The sequence below is a fragment of the Anoplopoma fimbria genome, chromosome 18 (genome assembly GCF_027596085.1).
Source record: "Anoplopoma fimbria isolate UVic2021 breed Golden Eagle Sablefish chromosome 18, Afim_UVic_2022, whole genome shotgun sequence".
Taxonomy (NCBI): Eukaryota; Metazoa; Chordata; class Actinopteri; order Perciformes; family Anoplopomatidae; genus Anoplopoma; species Anoplopoma fimbria.
In genome coordinates, this window is record NC_072466.1 from 104,415 (window position 1) to 129,218 (window position 24,804).

At 44.5% G+C, this 24,804-nt stretch overlaps 3 protein-coding genes across 3 annotated transcripts in view; 1 reads left to right on the forward strand and 2 right to left on the reverse strand.

Moving 5' to 3' along the window:
• Positions 1-257: 257 nt before the first annotated feature.
• Positions 258-5,932, reverse strand: LOC129107170 (protein Z-dependent protease inhibitor-like). The gene is made up of 6 exons (XM_054618572.1): positions 5,753-5,932; positions 2,621-2,917; positions 2,248-2,541; positions 1,852-2,125; positions 1,545-1,692; positions 258-1,401 (listed from the first exon to the last, which is right to left on the reverse strand). Exons 2-6 carry the CDS (start codon positions 2,901-2,903, stop codon positions 1,213-1,215), a joined length of 1,188 nt encoding a protein of 395 aa, XP_054474547.1. The 5' UTR covers positions 2,904-2,917; positions 5,753-5,932; the 3' UTR covers positions 258-1,212.
• Positions 5,933-13,601: 7,669 nt separating this feature from the next.
• Positions 13,602-20,898, reverse strand: xrcc3 (X-ray repair complementing defective repair in Chinese hamster cells 3). Its single transcript, XM_054618668.1, has 7 exons — positions 20,754-20,898; positions 18,736-18,873; positions 18,451-18,651; positions 17,986-18,140; positions 17,701-17,913; positions 15,963-16,000; positions 13,602-14,456 (listed from the first exon to the last, which is right to left on the reverse strand). The coding sequence occupies exons 1-7, from the start codon at positions 20,836-20,838 to the stop codon at positions 14,234-14,236; spliced, it is 1,053 nt and encodes a 350-aa protein (XP_054474643.1). The 5' UTR covers positions 20,839-20,898; the 3' UTR covers positions 13,602-14,233.
• A 1,795-nt stretch (positions 20,899-22,693) lies between these two features.
• The window catches only part of brf1b (BRF1 RNA polymerase III transcription initiation factor subunit b), a 28,524-nt gene continuing 26,413 nt past the window's right edge, over positions 22,694-24,804 (forward strand). The window contains 1 exon segment of the mRNA XM_054618268.1: positions 22,694-23,304. The gene's annotated coding sequence lies outside the window, so the exon portion shown is untranslated.

Consider the following 24,804-nt stretch of genomic DNA (forward strand, 5'->3'; position numbering starts at 1 on the left):
TCTACTGAGCTGCTTTTATTTTCTGAGCACTGTGTAATCTAATGATCTCATCCTGTCACCTGATTGGTCCAGTAAACAAACAAACAAACAAACTGTTGTTGTGTTCTTATTGGTTAGTGGTGCGTATGCTGACATGGGATTGGTTGGATGAATGTTCTCAGTCTCTGGGACAATGACCCGATAAGATTGTGTTGATTGTTTTTTGGAATATGTGATGTCACTGTGATGTTGTGTCAGTGAGATCAGACAAACAGAAGTTCATTTTAATGTTTAATGTTTTACAGCAGGTACATGTTTCATATTTATGTAGTACATCTAGTACAGGAGGTGTACAAATGCTATGCTAGCTGTTGTCATGCTAACTAAACGTCCAGCGGAGGATGATGTCATCAGTTTATCATGAGTTATAGCTTTAACTGTTTACATCAGTGCATTTCAATGGTTCTAATCACATCTCCACCTGCCTCACAACATTCAGCCCAAATAGAACCTTTTACAGTCGGCGCCATCTACAACCTGAGTGTGTGTGTTGTCAACGTGGGACGAGTTAGAAGCTTTAAACACTGAATTCAAACTGTTTCCATCTAAACGTCTGTTTCATGTACGCTAACAGCAGACACGCTAACTTAAGACACGCTTACTTAAGACACGCTAACAGAACCCACGCTAACTTAAGACACGCTAACAGAACCCACGCTAACAGAACCCACGCTAACAGAACACACGCTGAAATACTTCATCATCGTTGACAAACTGTAACAGGGTCTATTTGTTTGACAGTTCAACCAGTCTGAAAGTTTAGACCAGTTCAACCAGTCTGAAAGTTCAGACCAGTTCAACCAGTCTGTAAGTTCAGACCAGTTCAACCAGTCTGAAAGTTCAGACCAGTTCAACCAGTCTGTAAATTCAGACCAGTTCTGCTTTGGTCATAAACCAGAGTTGGACACATTAAATGCTGAAGGTGGCGTTTGATGTGAAGTCAGAGGATCAATAAAGTTATTACAGTTAATCCTGAATGATGAAGAACATCTCGTCTTCATCGTCCTCATGTTTGAGACAGAAGCTGCTTACGAGCTGAAAACATAAATGTACTTTTGTGTAGAAACAGGAAATGGTCTGAGGACCCTCAAATATATGAAATGGCCCCTGATGGGTCTCGAGCCTCAGGTTGGGAAACGCTGGACTGAGTTACTGACATAACTTTGATGGGTTTTACTTCCTGGAGGGATCGATGACGCGGCCCATCGACAGAACGATGCCGCTCGTCTGCTGGTAGATGATGAAGATGAAGGGCCTGTTGATGGTCAGACGAGGAGGAAGAGTGGCAAGCGTGCTGGCTCCGCCTCCTGCGATGATGTCATCGCTGCTCTCGTTGACGGAGAGAAGAGATTTATGATAAACCTGAAAAAACAAAAACAGAAGTGTGTGTCAGACAGGGATTCTTTCAAAATAAAAGACCTAACCAACATAAAATAAAAGTATGTGGGACCCTACAGACCAGTCCAACACCCCCCCAGAGCCCCATCAGGTCTCTGGTTACTCACCTGTGTGAGTTTGAGTCCTTCAGCTCCGCCCATGTTGCTGATGTCAGCGTCCTCCTGAAACACCTGCGTGATGTCGAGGGTCTGCAGGACGCCACGCAGAGAGTAGGAACGCTCTAACTGGAAACGAGGAAGCTGCACCTCCAACTTCCTGTTCACAAAATAAAACATGAGAATTGTTGGGTTATGTAGTGTTCGTAGTTACTGTTGAATAATCACTTAGATACACAGATTACAAGAATGAACAAGGAGGGAAGGATATAAACAAGGTAGCAGATAAGGAGACAGGAAAGGAAACCAGATGTCTCACGTCCTCTTCAGCTGTCTGATCCAGGCCTGGATCTTCTCTCCAGTCACTTCCTCTTCGACGGCGGTAACGTCCACGCCTTCATCGGGCAGCAGTACCAACATGGCTGCCCCGCCCGCCATCGGCAGCTTCAACACGCCGACCTTCACCGAGCGGTCGTACGCCAGGAAGTACTTATCGGCCCTGAACATCATGGGAACCATGACGACGTGATACTTGTCCACGTAGAAACGCTCGTCCTGAGTGAAGGACGCGTTAAAAGACGGACTGAACTGGGCTGCAACACAGACAAAACTTTATTTATACAGACAGACAAAACTTTATTTATGCAGACAGGTAAAATGAAGCCCCGCCCCCTGAATGGTAGCCCCACCCTCATCCGCGGCCCGGATGGCGTACCCTTGTAGGAGGCGGTGGTGGCAAGCAGCAGCTGTGTGTCCGGGGCCAGGGTGGTCACCAGCTCCTGGACCGTGTCTCCAGTCTGCTCCTCTGCCCAGAGGTTGATTGTGATGGTGGCTTCCAGCGGCACATTGTAGACCAGACTCTGAACCTTTCCCCCAAACTTGGTCTGAACCAGGTCCAGGTAGGAGGAGGACACCTGAAAGCCTTGTGCTGGGAAGAGGGCCACGCCCTGCTTCAGGTCCGCCGCTGGACTCCCCTGTTGGACGGCGGTCCTGAGACTCTGAAACAGGTCTGAGAACAGCAGAGACTGTAGCCTCACAGGTATTACCCTAAACACGGACAGTCTGAAGTCCTCTGACCTCTGACCTACCTGGGAGGGTCTGGGGGTCCAGTCCAGTCAGGTTCAGTCCCTGCATCAGCTGGTCCTGGGTCGGCCCGTTACTGGCGCTCATCAGCGCCAGAAGCCCGGCGGACAGCGTGAATGTAGACAGGAAGACGTTGTCGTCGGTCCGGCTGGATACGGCTCGATACAGCCGGGCGGCGAAGTCCGCGTTCCTTGTGGTCAGAACGTCCACTGACGGGTCGGCGGCCTCAGAGGAGCACCGACTCAGGAGGGCGAGAACCACCAATGAGAGCGGGACGGAGGGAGTCATGGTCACAGCGCCCTCTGGAGGAGGGAAACAGAACAGTGCATGTGACATAATGTGTTTAAAATGACATCACAGGATTATTACAGAGTTACAACAGTCTGTCTTCTAATGATGTGATCAATAACCCGATCACTCTGATAACTGAACCATTGTTAAGATATTACATATATAAATGTATCCGGCTGTAAAGTCATTTTAATGTTTCTCTGATTCAATTTGTAATCAAACTAAATGCAGTGAAAACTAGTTCATGAGGAGCTGTCACAAACTGATCAATAACTTAATCGATCGGCACAGAGCAGAGCCACGCCCAAAGATGTTTCTGTTTGTTTACAGTTTTTAAACCAGGCTTTTACTTTGAAAGGATTGTTTATGTTTCGATGCTCATCCACGTCTGATCAATAACCTCCATCCCTCTGATGAGAGGTATTGATGAGGCATTGATGAGGCATTGATGAGGTATGATGAGGTATGATGAGGTATTGATGAGGTATGATGAGGTATTGATGAGAGTCGCGGGTATTGATGAGAGTCGCTTCACGCTGCGAGAGCGAACTCCCTCTCCTCTGTCCTGATTCTCCTGGACCTGTCAGCGGCGTTTGACACGGTGAACCACCAGATCCTCCTCTCCACCCTCGAGGGGATGGGCGTCTCAGGCTCTGCACTCTCCCTGCTTGCATCCTACCTGACAGGCCGATCCTACCAGGTGACATGGAGGGGGGCCGTGTCAGAACCACGCACGCTGTCTACGGGGGTTCCACAAGGCTCAGTTCTGGGCCCCCTTCTCTTCTCGCTCTACACAACATCTCTGGGTTCTGTTATTCGCTCGCATGACTTCTCTTACCATTGTTATGCCGATGACACCCAGCTGGTCTTGTCATTTCCTCCCGGTGACACCCAAGTGGAGCCACGCATTGCTGCGTGCTTGGCTGACATCTCGAAGTGGATGGCGACACACCACCTGAAGCTCAACCTGGACAAAACCGAGCTACTCTTCCTCCCGGGGAAGGGTTGCCCGCACCGAGACCTGTCCATCACCATTGATGATGCCGTGGTGACGCCAACTCGGACTGTGAGGAATCTGGGTGTGACCCTGGACGACCAACTGTCGTTCTCAGCAAACATTGCATCGGTCACACGCTCCTGCAGATTCCTCCTCTACAACATCAGGAGGATTCGCCCCTTCCTCACTGAGGAGACGGCGCAGGTGCTCATCCAGGCTCTGGTCATCTCCCGCCTGGACTACTGCAACTCACTACTTGCCGGAGCCCCGGCGTCGGCCATCAGACCCCTGGAGCTTGTCCAGAAAGCTGCAGCACGTCTGGTGTTCAATCGCCCCAAGTTCTCTCACACAACTTCCCTTCTCCGTTCTCTACACTGGCTCCCTGTAAGAGCTCGCATCCAGTTTAAGACTCTGGTGCTAGCCTACAGGGCAGTGAAAGGAACAGCTCCTTCCTATCTCCAGGCCTTGGTCAAGCCCTACTCAACCCCCGATTGGTTTCCCCGTCGCTCAGAGGTCCCTCCGGCCGATCCACCCGGTCACAGCTTTTTTCTGTCCTGGCCCCTCAGTGGTGGAATGAACTCCCCACCGACGTCAGGACAGCAGAGTCGCTGCCCATCTTTAGGCGCAGGCTGAAAACTCACCTCTTCAAGAAGTACTACCCTGAGCCTTCCTCGTAGCACTTATTGCACTCGTATTAGTTGTTGCACTTACTGTATTTGTATCAGTTCGCTGCACTTATTGAATTTGTATTTGTTTACTGCACTTATCCTATTCGTAGTAGTTTGTAGCACTTACTATATTCGGATTAGTCTGTTGCAATTATTGTTTTCGTAGTAACTCGCCTCTGCACTATACTTTTGCTCTGGCTTATGCTTTAAGATGCTTGTTTAAGAAAGGAGATGCACTTATGACTTCTGGTGACTAGTAGTTCTCTTGAATACCTATGTTGAATACACTTCCTGTAAGTCGCTTTGGATAAAAGCGTCTGCTAAATGACTGTAATGTAATGAGGTATGATGAGGTATGATGAGGTATTGAGGTATGATGAGGTATGATGAGGCATTGATGAGGTATGATGCGGTATGATGAGGTATGATGAGGCATTGATGAGGTATGATGAGGCATGATGAGGTATGATGAGGCATTGATGAGGTATGATGAGGTATGATGAGGTATGATGAGGCATTGATGAGGTATGATGAGGCATGATGAGGCATTGATGGGGTATGATGAGGTATGATGAGGTATTGATGAGGTATGATGAGGCATGATGCGGTATGATGAGGTATGATGAGGCATTGATGAGGTATGATGCGGTATGATGAGGTATGATGAGGCATTGATGAGGTATGATGAGGTATGATGAGGCATGATGAGGCATTGATGGGGTATGATGAGGTATGATGAGGTATTGATGAGGTATGATGAGGCATGATGCGGTATGATGAGGTATGATGAGGCATTGATGAGGTATGATGAGGCATGATGAGGTATGATGAGGTATGATGAGGCATTGATGAGGTATGATGAGGCATTGATGAGGTATGATGAGGTATGGATGAGGTATTGATGAGGTATGATGAGGTATTGATGAGGTATGATGAGGCATTGATGAGGTATGATGGGGTATGATGAGGCATTGATGAGGCATTGATGAGGTATGATGAGGTATTGATGAGGTATGATGCGGTATGATGAGGCATTGATGAGGTATGATGAGGCATGATGAGGTATGATGAGGTATGATGAGGCATTGATGAGGTATGATGAGGTATTGATGAGGTATGATGAGGCATGATGAGGCATTGATGAGGTATTGATACACAGCTGATCTCAATAAGAAACAAACCTTCTGATGATCTTCTGATGATCTTCTGATGATGATCTTCTGATGATCTTCTGATGATGATCTTCTGATGATCTCAATCTTTGTGATCAGATCTTTCTGCTCTCGAGCTTCACGCTCTGCGCATCAACATCACGCCCGCGACACAAACATTCAGCATCACTTCCGGTCCCTTCTTTCCAAACTAAAAGTCCTGTGTCCACGCAGGAGTCCCGGAGGTCCTGAAAGGTGATTTATGAACTCCATTTGTAAACATGTTAATTGTTCAAATTTAAATAAAACAGAGATTTAAACGTCATTTTTTTTTATTTCACTCTGCTGACCAACACCGTGTAGTTCCACGCTTTTATTTTGAAAGCGGTGATTAGGGTGGGCAATATTACTGCGCCTGCGCACTGACATCAGCCTGACGTCATGGTGTCGTACCTGTGACTGCCAGCAGGGGGGGGGGGGGGGTACCTGTAGTTTATAGACTACAGATACATAAACATCAGATACATAAACATCAGATACATAAACATCACAGATACATAAACATCAGATACATAAACATCAGATACATAAACATCAGATACATAAACATCACAGATACATAAACATCAGATACATAAACATCAGATACATAAACATCAGATACATAAACATCAGATACATAAACATCACAGATACATAAACATCAGATACATAAACATCAGATACATAAACATCAGATACATAAACATCAGATACATAAACATCACAGATACATAAACATCACAGATACATAAACATCAGATACATAAACATCAGATACATAAACATCAGATACATAAACATCACAGATACATAAACATCAGATACATAAACATCAGATACATAAACATCAGATACATAAACATCACAGATACATAAACATCACAGATACATAAACATCAGATACATAAACATCAGATACATAAACATCACAGATACATAAACATCAGATACATAAACATCAGATACATAAACATCAGATACATAAACATCAGATACATAAACATCAGATACATAAACATCACAGATACATAAACATCACAGATACATAAACATCAGATACATAAACATCAGATACATAAACATCACAGATACATAAACATCAGATACATAAACATCAGATACATAAACATCAGATACATAAACATCAGATACATAAACATCAAATACATAAACATCAGATACATAAACATCAGATACATAAACATCAGATACATAAACATCACAGATACATAAACATCAGATACATAAACATCAGATACATAAACATCAGATACATAAACATCAGATACATAAACATCAGATACATAAACATCAGATTTAGTTAGTTAGTTTATAGACTACAGATACATAAACATCAGATACATAAACATCAGATACATAAACATCAGATACATAAACATCAGATACATAAACATCAGATACATAAACATCAGATACATAAACATCAGATACATAAACATCAGATACATAAACATCAGATACATAAACATCAGATACATAAACATCAGATACATAAACATCAGATACATAAACATCACAGATACATAAACATCAGATACAGATACATAAACATCACAGATACATAAATATCACAGATACATAAACATCAGATACATAAACATCAGATACATAAACATCACAGATACATAAACATCAGATACATAAACATCAGATACATAAACATCAGATACATAAACATCACAGATACATAAACATCAGATACATAAACATCACAGATACATAAACATCAGATACATAAACATCAGATACATAAATATCACAGATACATAAACATCACAGATACATAAATATCACAGATACATAAACATCAGATACATAAACATCAGATACATAAACATCACAGATACATAAACATCACAGATACATAAACATCAGATACATAAACATCAGATACATAAACATCAGATACATAAACATCAGATACATAAACATCAGATACATAAACATCACAGATACATAAACATCAGATACATAAACATCAGATACATAAACATCAGATACATAAACATCACAGATACATAAACATCAGATACATAAACATCACAGATACATAAATATCACAGATACATAAACATCAGATACATAAACATCGGATACATAAACATCAGATACATAAACATCACAGATACATAAACATCAGATACATAAACATCACAGATACATAAACATCACAGATACATAAACATCAGATACATAAACATCAGATACATAAACATCAGATACATAAACATCAGATACATAAACATCAGATACATAAACATCAGATACATAAACATCAGATACATAAACATCAGATACATAAACATCACAGATACATAAACATCAGATACATAAACATCAGATACATAAATATCACAGATACATAAACATCACAGATACATAAACATCACAGATACATAAACATCAGATACATAAACATCAGATACATAAACATCACAGATACATAAACATCAGATACATAAACATCAGATACATAAACATCACAGATACATAAACATCAGATACATAAACATCAGATACATAAATATCACAGATACATAAACATCAGATACATAAACATCAGATACATAAACATCAGATACATAAACATCACAGATACATAAACATCAGATACATAAACATCACAGATACATAAACATCAGATACATAAACATCAGATACATAAACATCAGATACATAAACATCAGATACATAAACATAAACATCAGATACATAAACATCAGATACATAAACATCAGATACATAAACATCACAGATACATAAACATCAGATACATAAACATCACAGATACATAAACATCAGATACATAAACATCACAGATACATAAATATCACAGATACATAAACATCAGATACATAAACATCAGATACATAAATATCAGATACATAAACATCACAGATACATAAACATCAGATACATAAACATCAGATACATAAACATCAGATACATAAACATCAGATACATAAACATCACAGATACATAAACATCAGATACATAAACATCAGATACATAAACATCACAGATACATAAACATCAGATACATAAATATCACATATACATAAATATCAGATACATAAACATCACAGTTACATAAATATCAGTTACATAAACATCACAGATACATAAACATCACAGATACATATTACATTACATTACATTACATTACAGTCATGTAGCAGACGCTTTTATCCAAAGCGACTTACAGGAAGTGTATTCAACATAGGTATTCAAGAGAACTACTAGTCACTAGAAGTCATCAGTGCATCTCCTTTCTTAAACAAGCATCTTAAAGCATAAACCAGAGCAAAAGTATAGTGCAGAGGCAAATTACTACGAAAACAATAATTGCAACAGACGAATATAATAAGTGCTACAAACTACTATGAATAGGATAAGTGCAGTAAGCGAATACGAATACAATAAGTGCAGCGAACTGATACGAATGCAATACGTGCTACGAGGAAGGCTCAGGGTAGTACTTCTTTATCAGTAGTACTTCTTTATCAGGGTAGGACTTCTTTATCAGGTAGTACTTCTTTATCAGGTAGTACTTCTTTATCAGGGTAGTACTTCTTTATCAGGTAGTACTTCTTTATCAGGGTAGTACTTCTTTATCAGGGTAGTACTTCTTTATCAGGGTAGTACTTCTTTATCAGTAGTACTTCTTTATCAGGGTAGTACTTCTTTATCAGTAGTACTTCTTTATCAGGGTAGTACTTCTTTATCAGGTAGTACTTCTTTATCAGGGTAGTACTTCTTTATCAGGTAGTACTTCTTTATCAGGTAGTACTTCTTTATCAGGGTAGTACTTCTTTATCAGGTAGTACTTCTTTATCAGGTAGTACTTCTTGAAGAGGTGAGGTTAAAGATGGGCAGTGACTCTGCTGTCCTGAGGTCAGTGGGGAGTTCATTCCTCCACTGAGGGGTCAGGACAGGAAGAAGCTGTGACCGGGTGGATCGGCTGCAGGGACCTCTGAGCGACGGGGCAACCAGTCACCCCGAGGCAGCAGAGAGGAGTGGTGGGGGGGGTGTAGGGCTTCAAGGCCTGGAGATAGGAAGGAGCTGTTCCTCTCACTGCCCTGTAGGCTAGCACCAGAGTCTTAAACTGGATGCGAGCTCTTACATGGAGCCAGTGTAGAGAACGGAGAAGGGAAGTTGTGTGGGAGAACTTGGGGCGATTGAACACCAGACGAGCTGCAGCTTTCTGGACGAGCTCCAGAGGTCTGATGGCCGACGCCGGGGCTCCGGCAAGTAGTGAGTTGCAGTAGTCCAGGCGGGAGATGACCAGAGTCTGTAGAGCACCTGCACCGTCTCCTCAGTGAGGAAGGGGAGAATCCTCCTGATGTTGTAGAGGAGGAGTCTGCAGGAGCGTGTGACCAATGCAATGTTTGCTGAGAACGACAGTTGGTCGTCCAGGGTCACACCCAGATTCCTCACAGTCCCAGTTGGCGTCACCACGGCATCATCAATGGTGATGGACAGGTCTCGGTGCAGGCAACCCTTCCCCGGGAGGAACAATGCGTGCCTCCACTTGGGTGTCACCGGGAGGAAATGACAAGACCAGCTGGGTGTCATCGGCATAACAATGGTAAGAGAAGTCATGCGAGTGAATAACAGAACCCAGAGATGTTGTGTAGAGCGAGAAGAGAAGGGGGCCCAGAACTGAGCCTTGTGGAACCCCCGTAGTCAGCATGCATGGTTCCGACACGGCCCCCCTCCATGTCACCTGGTAGGATCGGCCTGTCAGGTAGGATGCAAACAGGGAGAGTGCAGAGCCTGAGACGCCCATCCCCTCGAGGGTGGAGAGGAGGATCTGGTGGTTCACCATGTCAAACGCCGCTGACGGGTCCAGGAGAATCAGGACAGAGGAGAGAGAGTTCGCTCTCGCGGCGTGAAGCGACTCTGTCACCGCAAGGAGGGCCGTCTCTGACGAGTGACCCACCTTGAACCCGGACTGGTGGGGGTCCAAGAGGTTGTTCTGGTGGAGGTAGGAAGACATTTGTTTAGAGACAGCGCGTTCAAGTGTTTTGGATAGAAAGGGTAGAAGAGAAACTGGTCCGAAGTTCTTGACATCAGAGGGGTCAAGTGATGGTTTCTTCAGAAGGGGGGTGACTCTGGCAGTCTTGAAAGCCGAGGGAAAGCATCCCGAGACGAGAGATGTGTTGATGAGGTGGGTGAGGAAAGGAAGGAGTTCAGTGGCAATAGACTGAAGAAGAGGGGAGGGGATCGGGTCAAGAGGGTGGACAGGGAGAGGGGGGCTGAGAGAAGGAGGATCTGATATCGTTTACCTTCTTGTCAAAGAAGTTGGCGAAATCATCAGGGAGAAGGGAGGAAGTAGGAGGAGGGGGTGGGGGTTGGAGGAGTGAAGAGAAAGTTTCAAAGAGTTTTTTAGGATTGGAAGCAGAGGTTAGGATTTTAGAGCGGAAAAAAGCAGATACATAAACATCAGATACATAAACAGATACATAAACATCAGATACATAAACATCACAGATACATAAACATCACAGATACATAAACATCAGATACATAAACAGATACATAAACATCAGATACATAAACATCACAGATACATAAACATCACAGATACATAAACATCAGATACATAAACATCACAGATACATAAACATCAGATACATAAACATCACAGATACATAAACATCAGATACATAAACATCACAGATACATAAACATCACAGATACATAAACATCAGATACATAAACATCACAGATACATAAACATCAGATACATAAACATCACAGATACATAAACATCAGATACATAAACATCAGATACATAAATATCAGATACATATACATCAGATACATAAACATCACAGATACATAAACATCAGATACATAAACATCAGATACATAAACATCAGATACATAAACATCACAGATACATAAACATCAGATACATAAACATCAGTTACATAAACATCACAGATACATAAACATCAGATACATAAACATCACAGATACATAAACATCAGATACATAAACATCACAGATACATAAACATCAGATACATAAACATCAGATACATAAACATCACAGTTACATAAACATCACAGATACATAAACATCACAGATACATAAACATCAGATACATAAACATCACAGATACATAAACATCAGATACATAAACATCACAGATACATAAACATCAGATACATAAACATCAGATACATAAACATCACAGTTACATAAACATCACAGATACATAAACAGTTTACACACGGAGGAAAGGAGTTCTCTCCTCTAAAGGTTTCTGAAGCTTCACATCGTTAATCTGTGGACTGAAAACATGTTGAATATCTTTATTTACAGATACTGAATAAATAACCTTATATAGTATTATTGTTATTATTATTATTATAATAATAATAATTATAATTATTACTGTTTATCATTATTATTATCATCATTATTATTATTGTTATTATTATAATTATAATTATTACTGTTTATTCATATTATTATAATTATTGTTATTATTACCATCATTATTATTATAATTATTACTGTTTATTATTATTATTATTATTATTATTGTTATTATTATTATAATTATTACTGTTTATTATTATTGTTACTGTTTATTATTATTGTCATTATTGTTATTATAAACTTTAGCTGCTTCGCTCTCGTGAGGTTATCGTTAGCGTCTAAATAAACTTTAATGTCTCTATCCGCTCTCACAGTGTTTTTATTATTTTTTCACTTTCTTTTTATTTTATTTTTTAACAACGAAACATAACAAATAAGGTAGTAATCATACACATTTACTCAAATTAAACAAATCATTTTTTCATTTAGGAATGTTGATCCAGCATAAACACATGTATCCTTGACGAAAACAGAAATAAAAATAAAAACAATAATCAATAAATAACTGAAATAAAGATAAGTAAATAAATAAAAGGGTTAGGGTTAGGGTTACATATTACATATTGGGGAGAAACTTACAATTACAGAGAACGCTTAAGATAAGATAAGATTAGATAATCCTTTATTAGTCCCGCAGCGGGGAAATTTACAGGATTACAGCAGCAAAGAGGACAGTGCAAAACAAGAGACATAGTAAATAGAAATAAAAATAAAAAACACAAGATCAAACTTACTGAGCTAATGAAGCACAATCTACTCCAAAACATATTATTGTTGGCCATTCAGAGCCAAAATATGCACTAAGGGGGGACCTCTCTTTTACTAACTCATCTAAGGTTCCTTGTAATACATTAGCTAACCTTTCATAGGGAAGAATTGATGATCATTTATCATAACACATTGACAACGTAGGTGGATGTTCATCCAACCAAACATGTAAGAGTGTGCTTCATAAAGCATGATATTTAGCAATTTTGCCTTTTGACCGGATAAGGAACTCAAACCAAAAATACACAGTTTTGGATCCATTACCATTTTAACCATTTTTCAGTGTATTAATGATCCAGTGACATCGTCTAAATAAACTTTATTGTCTCTATCAGCTCTCACAGTGTATTAATGATCCAGTGACATCATCTTGTCTCTATCAGCTCTCACAGTGTATTAATGATCCAGTGACATCATCGTCTAAATAAACTTTATTGTCTCTATCAGCTCTCACAGTGTATTAATGATCCAGTGACATCATCGTCTAAATAAACTTTATTGTCTCTATCAGCTCTCACAGTGTATTAATGATCCAGTGACATCTCACAGTCTGATCCAGTGACATCATCGTCTTAATAAACTTTATTGTCTCTATCAGCTCTCACAGTGTATCAATGATCCAGTGACATCGTCTTAATAAACTTTATTGTCTCTATCAGCTCTCACAGTATCAATGATCCAGTGACATCGTCTTAATAAACTTTATTGTCTCTATCAGCTCTCACAGTGTATTAATGATCCAGTGACATCATCGTCTAAATAAACTTTATTGTCTCTATCAGCTCTCACAGTGTATTAATGATCCAGTGACATCATCGTCTTAATAAACTTTATTGTCTCTATCAGCTCTCACAGTATATTAATGATCCAGTGACATCATCGTCTTAATAAACTTTATTGTCTCTATCAGCTCTCACAGTATATTAATGATCCAGTGACATCATCGTCTTAATAAACTTTATTGTCTCTATCAGCTCTCACAGTATATTAATGATCCAGTGACATCATCGTCTAAATAAACTTTATTGTCTCTATCAGCTCTCAGTGTATCAATGATCCAGTGACATCATCGTCTTAATAAACTTTATTGTCTCTATCAGCTCTCACAGTATATTAATGATCCAGTGACATCATCGTCTAAATAAACTTTATTGTCTCTATCAGCTCTCACAGTATATTAATGATCCAGTGACATCATCGTCTAAATAAACTTTATTGTCTCTATCAGCTCTCACAGTGTATTAATGATCCAGTGACATCGTCTTAATAAACTTTATTGTCTCTGGTTCATCTGTCAGAGCTCGTCACTCCTCGGACCCCCTCCCTCCACACGGCAGCGTCTCGCCCGCTTCGGGCCAGGTGAGGAGCAAACACCACCTCCAGCCTGCGGAGGGCGCTGCTCTGGTCGCCACGGGCAACTGTTCCCTGGAGGCGCCGCATCATTAGTCGAACCATCACCTGATTGGCCCAGGCCAACCCCAGAGCTGGTGACACGTTGGAGGACAGCGGGCTGAGAGGGAAAGAGATACAAGAGTATATTATATACATATATATATACATATAGATATATATATATGTGCAACAGACTAATACGAATACAATAAGTGCTACAAACTAATACGAATAGGATAAGTGCAGCGAACTGATACGAATACAATACGTGAAACAAACTAATACGAATGCAATAAGTGCTACGAGGAAGGCTCAGGGTAGTACTTCTTTATCAGGTAGTACTTCTTTATCAGGTAGTACTTCTTTATCAGGGTAGTACTTCTTTATCAGGTAGTACTTCTTTATCAGGTAGTACTTCTTTATCAGGTAGTACTTCATGAAGAGGTGAGGTTAAAAGATGGGCAGTGACTCTGCTGTCCTGAGGTCAGTGGGGAGTTCATTCCTCCACTGAGGGGTCAGGACAGGAAGAAGCTGTGACCGGGTGGATCGGCTGCAGGGACCTCTGAGCGACGGGGCAACCAGTCACCCCGAGGCAGCAGAGAGGAGTGGTGGGGGGGTGTAGGGCTTCATGGCCTGGAGATAGGAAGGAGCTGTTCCTCTCACTGGCCTGTAGGCTAGCACCAGAGTCTGTAACTGGATGCTCCTACAGGGAGCCAGTGTAGAGAACGGAGAAGGGGAGTTGTGTGGGAGAACTTGGGTCATTGAACACCAGACGAGCTGCAGCTTTCTGGACGAGCTCCAGAGGTCTGATGGCCGACGCCGGGGCTCCAGTAGTGAGTTGCAGTAGTCCAGGCGGGAGATGACCAGAGCCTGTAGAGCACCTGCACCGTCTCCTCCGGGAGGAAGGGGAGAATCCTCCTGATGTTGTAGAGGAGGAATCTGCAGGAGCCTGTGACCGATGCAATGTTTGCTGAGAACGACAGTTGGTCGTCCAGGGTCACACCCAGATTCCTCACAGTCCGAGTTGGCGTCACCACGGCATCATCAATGGTGATGGACAGGTCTCGGTGCGGGCAACCCTTCCCCGGGAGGAACAGTAGCTCGGTTTTGTCCAGGTTGAGCTTCAGGTGGTGTGTCGCCATCCACTTCGAGATGTACATACGTACGTACGTACGTACGTACGTACGTACATACACACACACACACACACACACACACACACACACATACATACATACATACATACACACATACATAGAGAACAGTTTGGCGTCACAAACAGGATCCATAGAAGATCGTCCTGAGGCCACGGAGGAACGGTGACTGGCCATCCTCACCGTTCCTCCTTATGCCAAATTGTATGTATGTATGTATGTATGTATGTATGTATGTATGTATGTATGTATGTATGTATGTATGTATGTATGTATGTATGTATGTATACATATGTATATATATTGTTCTTTCATGAGAACCATCCATCTGTGAATCGTCTCTCATATTAGAGAACTACAAAATGTTTAAATTAATCTTCTACAAACAGACAGAAAGCCGGAGAATCAAACTTTCTACAGCTTTGTCATAAGAATCATTTTTCAGGAAGAAAACATTAAATAGTTTTTACCCTAAACTTTCCCCGGAGCTGCTGAAAACATCCGTCACCTGAAACACAAAGACAAAGATTCATTCAGGTTTATGATAGCAGACCCCCTCTGATAGCAGACCCTCTCTGATAACAGACCCCCTCTGATAACAGACCCTCTCTGATAACAGACCCCCTCTGATAACAGACCCCTCTGATAACAGACCCCTCTGATAACAGACCCTCTCTGATAACAGACCCCTCTGATAACAGACTCTCTCTGATAACAGACCCCCTCTGATAACAGACCCTCTCTGATAACAGACCCCCTCTGATAACAGACCCCCTCTGATAACAGACCCTCTCTGATAACAGACCCCCTCTGATAACAGACCCTCTCTGATAACAGACCCCCTCTGATAACAGACCCTCTCTGATAACAGACCCTCTCTGATAACAGACCCTCTCTGATAACAGACCCTCTCTGATAACAGACCCCCTCTGATAACAGACCCTCGCTGATAACAGACCCTCTCTGATAACAGACCCTCTCTGATAACAGACCCTCTCTGATAACAGACCCTCTCTGATAACAGACCCCCTCTGATAGCAGACCCTCTCTGATAGCAGACCCTCTCTGATAACAGACCCTCTCTGATAACAGACCCCCTCTGATAACAGACCCTCTCTGATAGCAGACTGGCTCTGATAACAGACCCTCTCTGATAGCAGACCCTCTCTGATAACAGACCCTCTCTGATAACAGACCCCCTCTGATAACAGACCCTCTCTGATAACAGACCCTCTCTGATAACAGACCCGCTCTGATAACAGACCCTCTCTGATAACAGACCCTCTCTGATAGCAGACCCTCTCTGATAGCAGACCCTCTCTGATAACAGACCCCCTCTGATAACAGACCCTCTCTGATAACAGACCCTCTCTGATAACAGACCCCCCTCTGATAACAGACCCTCTCTGATAACGGACCCCCTCTGATAACGGACCCCCTCTGATAACAGACCCCCTCTGATAACAGACCCCCTCTGATAACAGACCCTCTCTGATAGACCCCCTCTGATAACAGACCCCCTCTGATAACAGACCCTCGTTGATAACAGACCCTCGCTGATAACAGACCCTCGTTGATAACAGACCCTTGTTGATAACAGACCCTCTCTGATAACAGACCCTCGTTGATAACAGACCCTTGTTGATAGCAGACCCCCTCTGATAACAGACCCTCGTTGAAAACAGACCCCCTCTGATAACAGACCCTCGTTGATAACAGACCCTTGTTGATAGCAGACCCCCTCTGATAACAGACCCTCGTTGATAACAGACCCTTGTTGATAACAGACCCTCTCTGATAACAGACCCTCTCTGATAACAGACCCTTGTTGATAACAGACCCTCGCTGATAACAGACCCTCTCTGATAACAGACCCTCGTTGAAAACAGACCCCCTCTGATAACAGACCCTCGTTGATAACAGACCCTTGTTGATAACAGACCCTCTCTGATAACAGACCCTTGTTGATAACAGACCCTCTCTGATAACAGACCCTCGTTGATAACAGACCCCCTCTGATAACAGACCCTTGTTGATAACAGACCCTTGTTGATAACAGACCCTCGCTGATAACAGACCCTCGCTGATAACAGACCCCGTGCTGGGACTCAACCCCTCACTGTATTTAAATACGGACATTCTGAGTAAAAACCCCTTTTTGAGACTGTAAAAAAATATGAGCAGCCCTACTGGCCAAGTGTGTGTTACCTGATTGATACAGAGGACAGGTGTGGTGAACTCCAGGCTCAGGTGATGCAGTGTGGAGGAGAAAGTGAGGAGCTGTTTAGTCCTCTCCAGCCAATCAGCAGCCTGGAACTCAGACCTGAACAGAGCGGCCACCGAGTCCACCACCAGGAGCCGAACCAGACCGCGAGCTAGCAGCAGGGGGACGCGGCGGGACAGACACACCTGCAGGGAGTCCTAGAGGCAAATAAACCTCCCTTCAGTCCCTCAATGGTCAGTCAGAGGTCAGAGGTCAGAGATCAGACTCACCAGGTCAGCAGCGTGTTCGATGTAGACGTGGTCACTGAACTGGAGGCTGCTGATCAGTGACGGTGGGACGTCAGAGCGCAGACAGGACTGGTTTCTGATCAGCTGCTGCAGACGTCTGATGGGAAACGAGTCCTCAGTGCAGATGTACACCGCTCCTGCAGAGAGACACCGTGTTAAAGAGCACACATCTACACAGGTCAGTGAACGCAGCACTTTAGCACAGCAGCTTCAGCATATACACAGGAGGCCTTCAGGTACAGTACGGAGTGTAGGTCACCCTGACTCAGTATAGAAAACAGAAAGGAGAGTTTCAATACTAAAATAATTATTTTCTGACAGACAGGAGTGAGAGGCACGACGGAAAACAGGCATAAACTGCATCAACACCAGTCTGATGGTGTGTTCACTGACCTGAGTTAATTGGGTACTGGACAGACAGACAGAGCTGATGGTGCGTTCACTGACCTGAGTTCAGCCCTCGGTACTGCGTTGGGTACTGGACAGACAGACAGAGCTGCAGACCCAGCTGCGTCTTCCCAGCACCGCTCTCCCCTGACAGCTCGGTGACGCCCCCCACAGGGAGCCCCCCCCTCAGCAGCTCGTCCAGCACAGGACATCCGACGCTGAGTCTGAGGCCGCTGTCTGACCTGCGGTGGAGCAGGAGGGCTGCAAACCCAGAAACACACAGGTGAATGCACGCTGTGACATCACGCTGTGACGTCCAATCAGAAGGCACCTTACTGATCTGACCTGGGATTGGAGGGTGTCGTCTGCAGGTGGTGGCGGCGGCGGAGAGCAGCTGCTGGACGTCTGAGCCGGACAGACAGGTGAGTCTCTGCAGGTCCGGACCGGAAACACACAACACCTCCCTGACAGACTTCAGCTGAGCTGGAGGAACAGACGAGGTAACCACGGTGACCACGGTGACTACGGTGACCACGGTAACACTAACCAGTAGCGAGGCAGGGATCCTCTCATATCACAGGATACAAAGGAAGCTCCAACCAAACTCCATTCTAAGACTGACTGTTTTAACACGGCCAGAAATCATTATTTAATAAAAACAAAACTCCCTTTATTGCTGCATTTTATGTTGGGTTAAACACTTTATAATATTTTCTATACACGTCTCTTTCCCCATAAACACTTAAGATATTTAAGTATACGTCTAAAGTTCTACTAAAACAAAGTGTTAAGTTCTTTAAGGACGATGAGCAGAGAAACATCTTTTATTCATAAACCACTACAGACCCGCTCTCAGAACAAGACCTTTACAATGACTTCACTTATATAAATACTCATTAAAGATATTAAAGCTCTGCTAAAATGTGTTCCTCTGGAATTCATATAAAGGTTGATGGTGAGTAGAGACCTTGTGATGTTTGTGAATGAGGTCTGGTGTGGATGAGGTCTGGTGTGGATCAGGTCTGGTGTGGATCAGGTCTGGTGTGGATCAGGTCTGGTGTGGATGAGGTCTGGTGTGGATGAGGTCTGGTGTGGATCAGGTCTGGTGTGGATCAGGTCTGGTGTGGATCAGGTCTGGTGTGGATGAGGTCTGGTGTGGATCAGGTCTGGTGTGGATGAGGTCTGGTGTGGATCAGGTCTGGTGTGGATGAGGTCTGGTGTGGATCAGGTCTGGTGTGGATCAGGTCTGGTGTGGATCAGGTCTGGTGTGGATGAGGTCTGGTCTGGTGGATCAGGTCTGGTCTGGATCAGGTCTGGTGTGGATCAGGTCTGGTCTGGATCAGGTCTGGTGTGGATCAGGTCTGGTCTGGATCAGGTCTGGTGGGATCAGGTCTGGTCTGGATCAGGTCTGGTGTGGATCAGGTCTGGTCTGGATCAGGTCTGGTGTGGATCAGGTCTGGTGTGGATCAGGTCTGGTCTGGATCAGGTCGGGTGTGGTGTGGATCAGGTCTGGTGTGGATCAGGTCTGGTCTGGTGGGATCAGGTCTGGTGTGGATCAGGTCTGGTGTGGTGTGGATCAGGTCTGGTCTGGATCAGGTCTGGTGTGGTGTGGATCAGGTCTGGTCTGGTGTGGATCAGGTCTGGTCTGGTGGATCAGGTCTGGTGTGGTGTGGATCAGGTCTGGTCTGGATCAGGTCTGGTGTGGTGTGGATCAGGTCTGGTCTGGTGTGGATCAGGTCTGGTCTGGTGGTGGATCAGGTTTGGTGTGGTGTGGATCAGGTCTGGTCTGGATCAGGTCTGGTGTGGTGGATCAGGTCTGGTCTGGTGTGGATCAGGTCTGGTCTGGATCAGGTCTGGTCTGGATGTGGATCAGGTCTGGTCTGGTGTGGATCAGGTCTGGTCTGGATCAGGTCGGGTGTGGTGTGGATCAGGTCTGGTCTGGTGGATCAGGTCTGGTGTGGTGTGGATCAGGTCTGGTCTGGATCAGGTCTGGTGTGGTGTGGATCAGGTCTGGTCTGGTGTGGATCAGGTGTGGTGTGGATCAGGTCTGGTCTGGTGTGGATCAGGTCTGGTCTGGTGTGGATCAGGTCTGGTGTGGATGTGGATCTGGTCTGGTCTGGATCAGGTCTGGTGTGGATCAGGTCTGGTCTGGTGTGGATCAGGTCTGGTGTGGTGTGGATCAGGTCTGGTCTGGATCAGGTCTGGTCTGGTGTGGATCAGGTCTGGTCTGGTGTGGATCAGGTCTGGTCTGGATCAGGTCGGGTGTGGTGTGGATCAGGTCTGGTCTGGTGTGGATCAGGTCTGGGTGTGGATCAGGTCTGGTGTGGTGTGGATCAGGTCTGGTGTGGATCAGGTCTTGTCACCTCTCTTCAGGGCCGCTATGATCCTCGGGTGGAGCTCCAGCTGGTCCAGGTCCTTGTGGTCCAGGTCCTTGTGGTTCTGGTTCATGTCCCCGCTGGTTCAGAGTCACGTGGTTTCAGCTCGCGTCACATCCACAACAACCCGCCGGCTACGTCATCACGCAGCGCCGGTTGGGAGATTTCATTCTGCGGGGGTGTCCGGGTCCGAATGAAACCTGAATCCAGTCCACCTTATCGTGTACTACAGTACTAGTGTGTACTACAGTACTAGTGTACTAGTGTTTACTACAGTACTAGTACTACAGTACTAGTGTTTACTACAGTACTAGTGTGTACTACAGTACTAGTGTTTACTACAGTACTAGTGTTGTGTACTACAGTACTAGTGTGTACTACAGTACTAGTACTACAGTACTAGTGTTTACTACAGTACTAGTGTGTACTACAGTACTAGTGTTTACTACAGTACTAGTGTTGTTTACTACAGTACTAGTGTTTACTACAGTACTAGTGTTGTGTACTACAGTACTAGTGTGTACTACAGTACTAGTGTTGTGTACTACAGTACTAGTGTTGTGTACTACAGTACTAGTGTGTACTACAGTACTAGTGTTGTTTACTACAGTACTAGTGTTGTACTACAGTACTAGTGTTGTACTACAGTACTAGTGTGTACTACAGTACTAGTGTTGTACTACAGTACTAGTGTTGTGTACTACAGTACTAGTGTTGTTTACTACAGTACTACAGTACTAGTGTGTACTACAGTACTAGTGTTTACTACAGTACTAGTGTTGTGTACTACAGTACTAGTGTTTACTACAGTACTAGTGTTGTGTACTACAGTACTAGTGTTGTGTACTACAGTACTAGTGTTTACTACAGTACTAGTGTTGTACTACAGTACTAGTGTTTACTACAGTACTAGTGTTGTGTACTACAGTACTAGTGTTGTGTACTACAGTACTAGTGTGTACTACAGTACTAGTGTTTACTACAGTACTAGTGTTGTGTACTACAGTACTAGTGTTGTGTACTCTGTAGCTGTACAAACCCCCCCACATGAAGTATCGCCCTGTGTGACGTCACTGCCCTGCGACACAGGAAGACTGCCCCCCCACTGATCCGGGTCTGTGATCCTCTCATTGATCCACTGAACAGACTCAATGTTTATCATCTGAGGACCACATGGACCCGACCCGAGACACACCGAGATAACGGCCCGGACTCTACTGGACCGGACTGCTGGACCGGACTCTACTGGACCGGACTGCTGGAGCAGGACTACTGGACCAGACTGCTGGACCGGACTCTACTGGACCGGACTGCTGGAGCAGGACTACTGGACCAGACTGCTGGACCGGACTGCTGGTCTACTTGAGCAGGACTGGTCTACTGGACCAGACTACTGGACCGGACTGCTCGTCTACTGGAGCAGGACTGGTCTACTGGTCTACTGGACCAGACTGCTGGACCGGACTGCTCGTCTACTGGAGCAGGACTGGTCTACTGGTCTACTGGAGCAGGACTACTGGTCTACTTGAGCAGTACTGGTCTACTGGTCTACTGGAGCAGGACTACTGGTCTACTGGAGCAGGACTACTGGTCTACTTGAGCAGGACTGGTCTACTGGACCAGACTGCTGGACCACTGGAGCAGGACTGGTCTACTGGAGCAGGACTGGTCTACTGGTCTACTGGACCGGACTGCTCGTCTACTGGAGCAGGACTGGTCTACTGGTCTACTGGACCAGACTGCTGGACCGGACTGCTCGTCTACTGGAGCAGGACTGGTCTACTGGTCTACTGGACCAGACTGCTGGACCGGACTGCTCGTCTACTGGAGCAGGACTGGTCTACTGGTCTACTGGAGCAGGACTACTGGTCTACTTGAGCAGGACTGGTCTACTGGTCTACTGGAGCAGGACTACTGGTCTACTGGAGCAGGACTACTGGTCTACTGGAGCAGGACTACTGGTCTACTTGAGCAGGACTGGTCTACTGGACCAGACTGCTGGACCACTGGAGCAGGACTGGTCTACTGGAGCAGGACTGGTCTACTGGAGCAGGACTACTGGTCTACTGGAGCAGGACTACTGGTCTACTTGAGCAGGACTGGTCTACTGGTCTGCTGGAGCAGGACTGGTCTACTGGACCAGACTGCTGGACCGGACTGCTGGTCTACTGGAGCAGGACTGGTCTACTGGTCTACTGGAGCAGGACTACTGGTCTACTTGAGCAGGACTGGTCTACTGGAGCAGGACTGGTCTACTGGACCAGACTGCTGGACCGGACTGCTGGTCTACTGGAGCAGGACTGGTCTACTGGTCTACTGGAGCAGGACTACTGGTCTACTTGAGCAGGACTGGTCTACTGGAGCAGGACTGGTCTACTGGACCAGACTGCTGGACCGGACTGCTGGTCTACTGGAGCAGGACTGGTCTACTGGTGCAGACTGCTGGACCGGACTACTGGTCTACTTGAGCAGGACTGGTCTACTTGAGCAGGACTGGTCTGCTGGTCTTCTGGTTTCTATTAACTGGTTCCTGCTGTTGGTGAGTCCACCAGTCAGTGATGTTGTGATGGTTTTAACGGTTTAGTTTGTAAAGTGAATCTTCAACACTGAATAATATTAAATACTTCATCATATATATGTTATAGTACACACTAGTTATATATCTATCTATATATATATATAAATATATCTCATCATATATATGTTATAGTATCACATCTAGTTATATATATATCTATATATCTATCTATATATCTATATCTATATATCTATGTCTATATATATCTATATTATCTATATATCTATCTATCTATATATATATATATATATATATATATATATATATAGATAGATAGATAGATAGATAGATAGATAGATAGATAGATATAAATATCTATACATCCATCTTCCGTAACCGCTTATCCAGTTAAGGGTCTCAGGGTGCTGGAGCCGATCTCAGCTGTCAATGGGCGAAGGCAGGGTTCACCTGGACAGGTCTCACCTGGACAGGTCTCACCTGGACGGGGTTCACCTGGACAGGTCTCACCTGGACGGGGTTCACCTGGACGGGGTTCACCTGGACAGGGTTCACCTGGACAGGTCTCCAGTCTGTCACAGGGCAGACATATAGAGACAAACAACCATTCACACTCACATCCACACCTACGGGCAGTTTAGAGTCTTCATGAACCTAAGCTGCATGTCTTTGGACTGTGGGAGGAAGCCGGAGAACCCGGAGAGAACCCACGCTGACACGGGGAGAACATGCAAACTCCTCACAGAAGGTTGTCCAGCCCGGGAAATGAACCTAGACCCCTCTTGCTGTGAGGCGACAGTGCTAACCACTACACCACCGTGCAGCCATATCTAGATATAGATATATAAAATTGTATATATTAAGGTAACCCTCACATCCTCTGTCCTTACACCCTCACCTCCTCTGTCCTTACACCCTCACCTCCTCTGTCCTTACACCCTCACATCCTCTGTCCTTACACCCTCACCTCCTCTGTCCTTACACCCTCACCTCCTCTGTCCTTACACCCTCACATCCTCTGTCCTTACACCCTCACCTCCTCTGTCCTTACACCCTCACCTCCTCTGTCCTTACACCCTCACATCCTCTGTCCTTACACCCTCTGTCCTCCTCTGTCCTTAGACCCTCACCTCCTCTGTCCTTACACCCTCACCTCCTCTGTCCTTACACCCTCACATCCTCTGTCCTTACACCCTCTGTCCTTACACCCTCACATCCTCTGTCCTTAGACCCTCACCTCCTCTGTCCTTACACCCTCACCTCCTCTGTCCTTACACCCTCACATCCTCTGTCCTTACACCCTCTGTCCTTACACCCTCACCTCCTCTGTCCTTAGACCCTCACATCCTCTGTCCTTAGACCCTCACCTCCTCTGTCCTTACACCCTCACATCCTCTGTCCTTACACCCTCACCTCCTCTGTCCTTACACCCTCACCTCCTCTGTCCTTACACCCTCACACCCTCTGTCCTTACACCCTCACATCCTCTGTCCTTAGACCCTC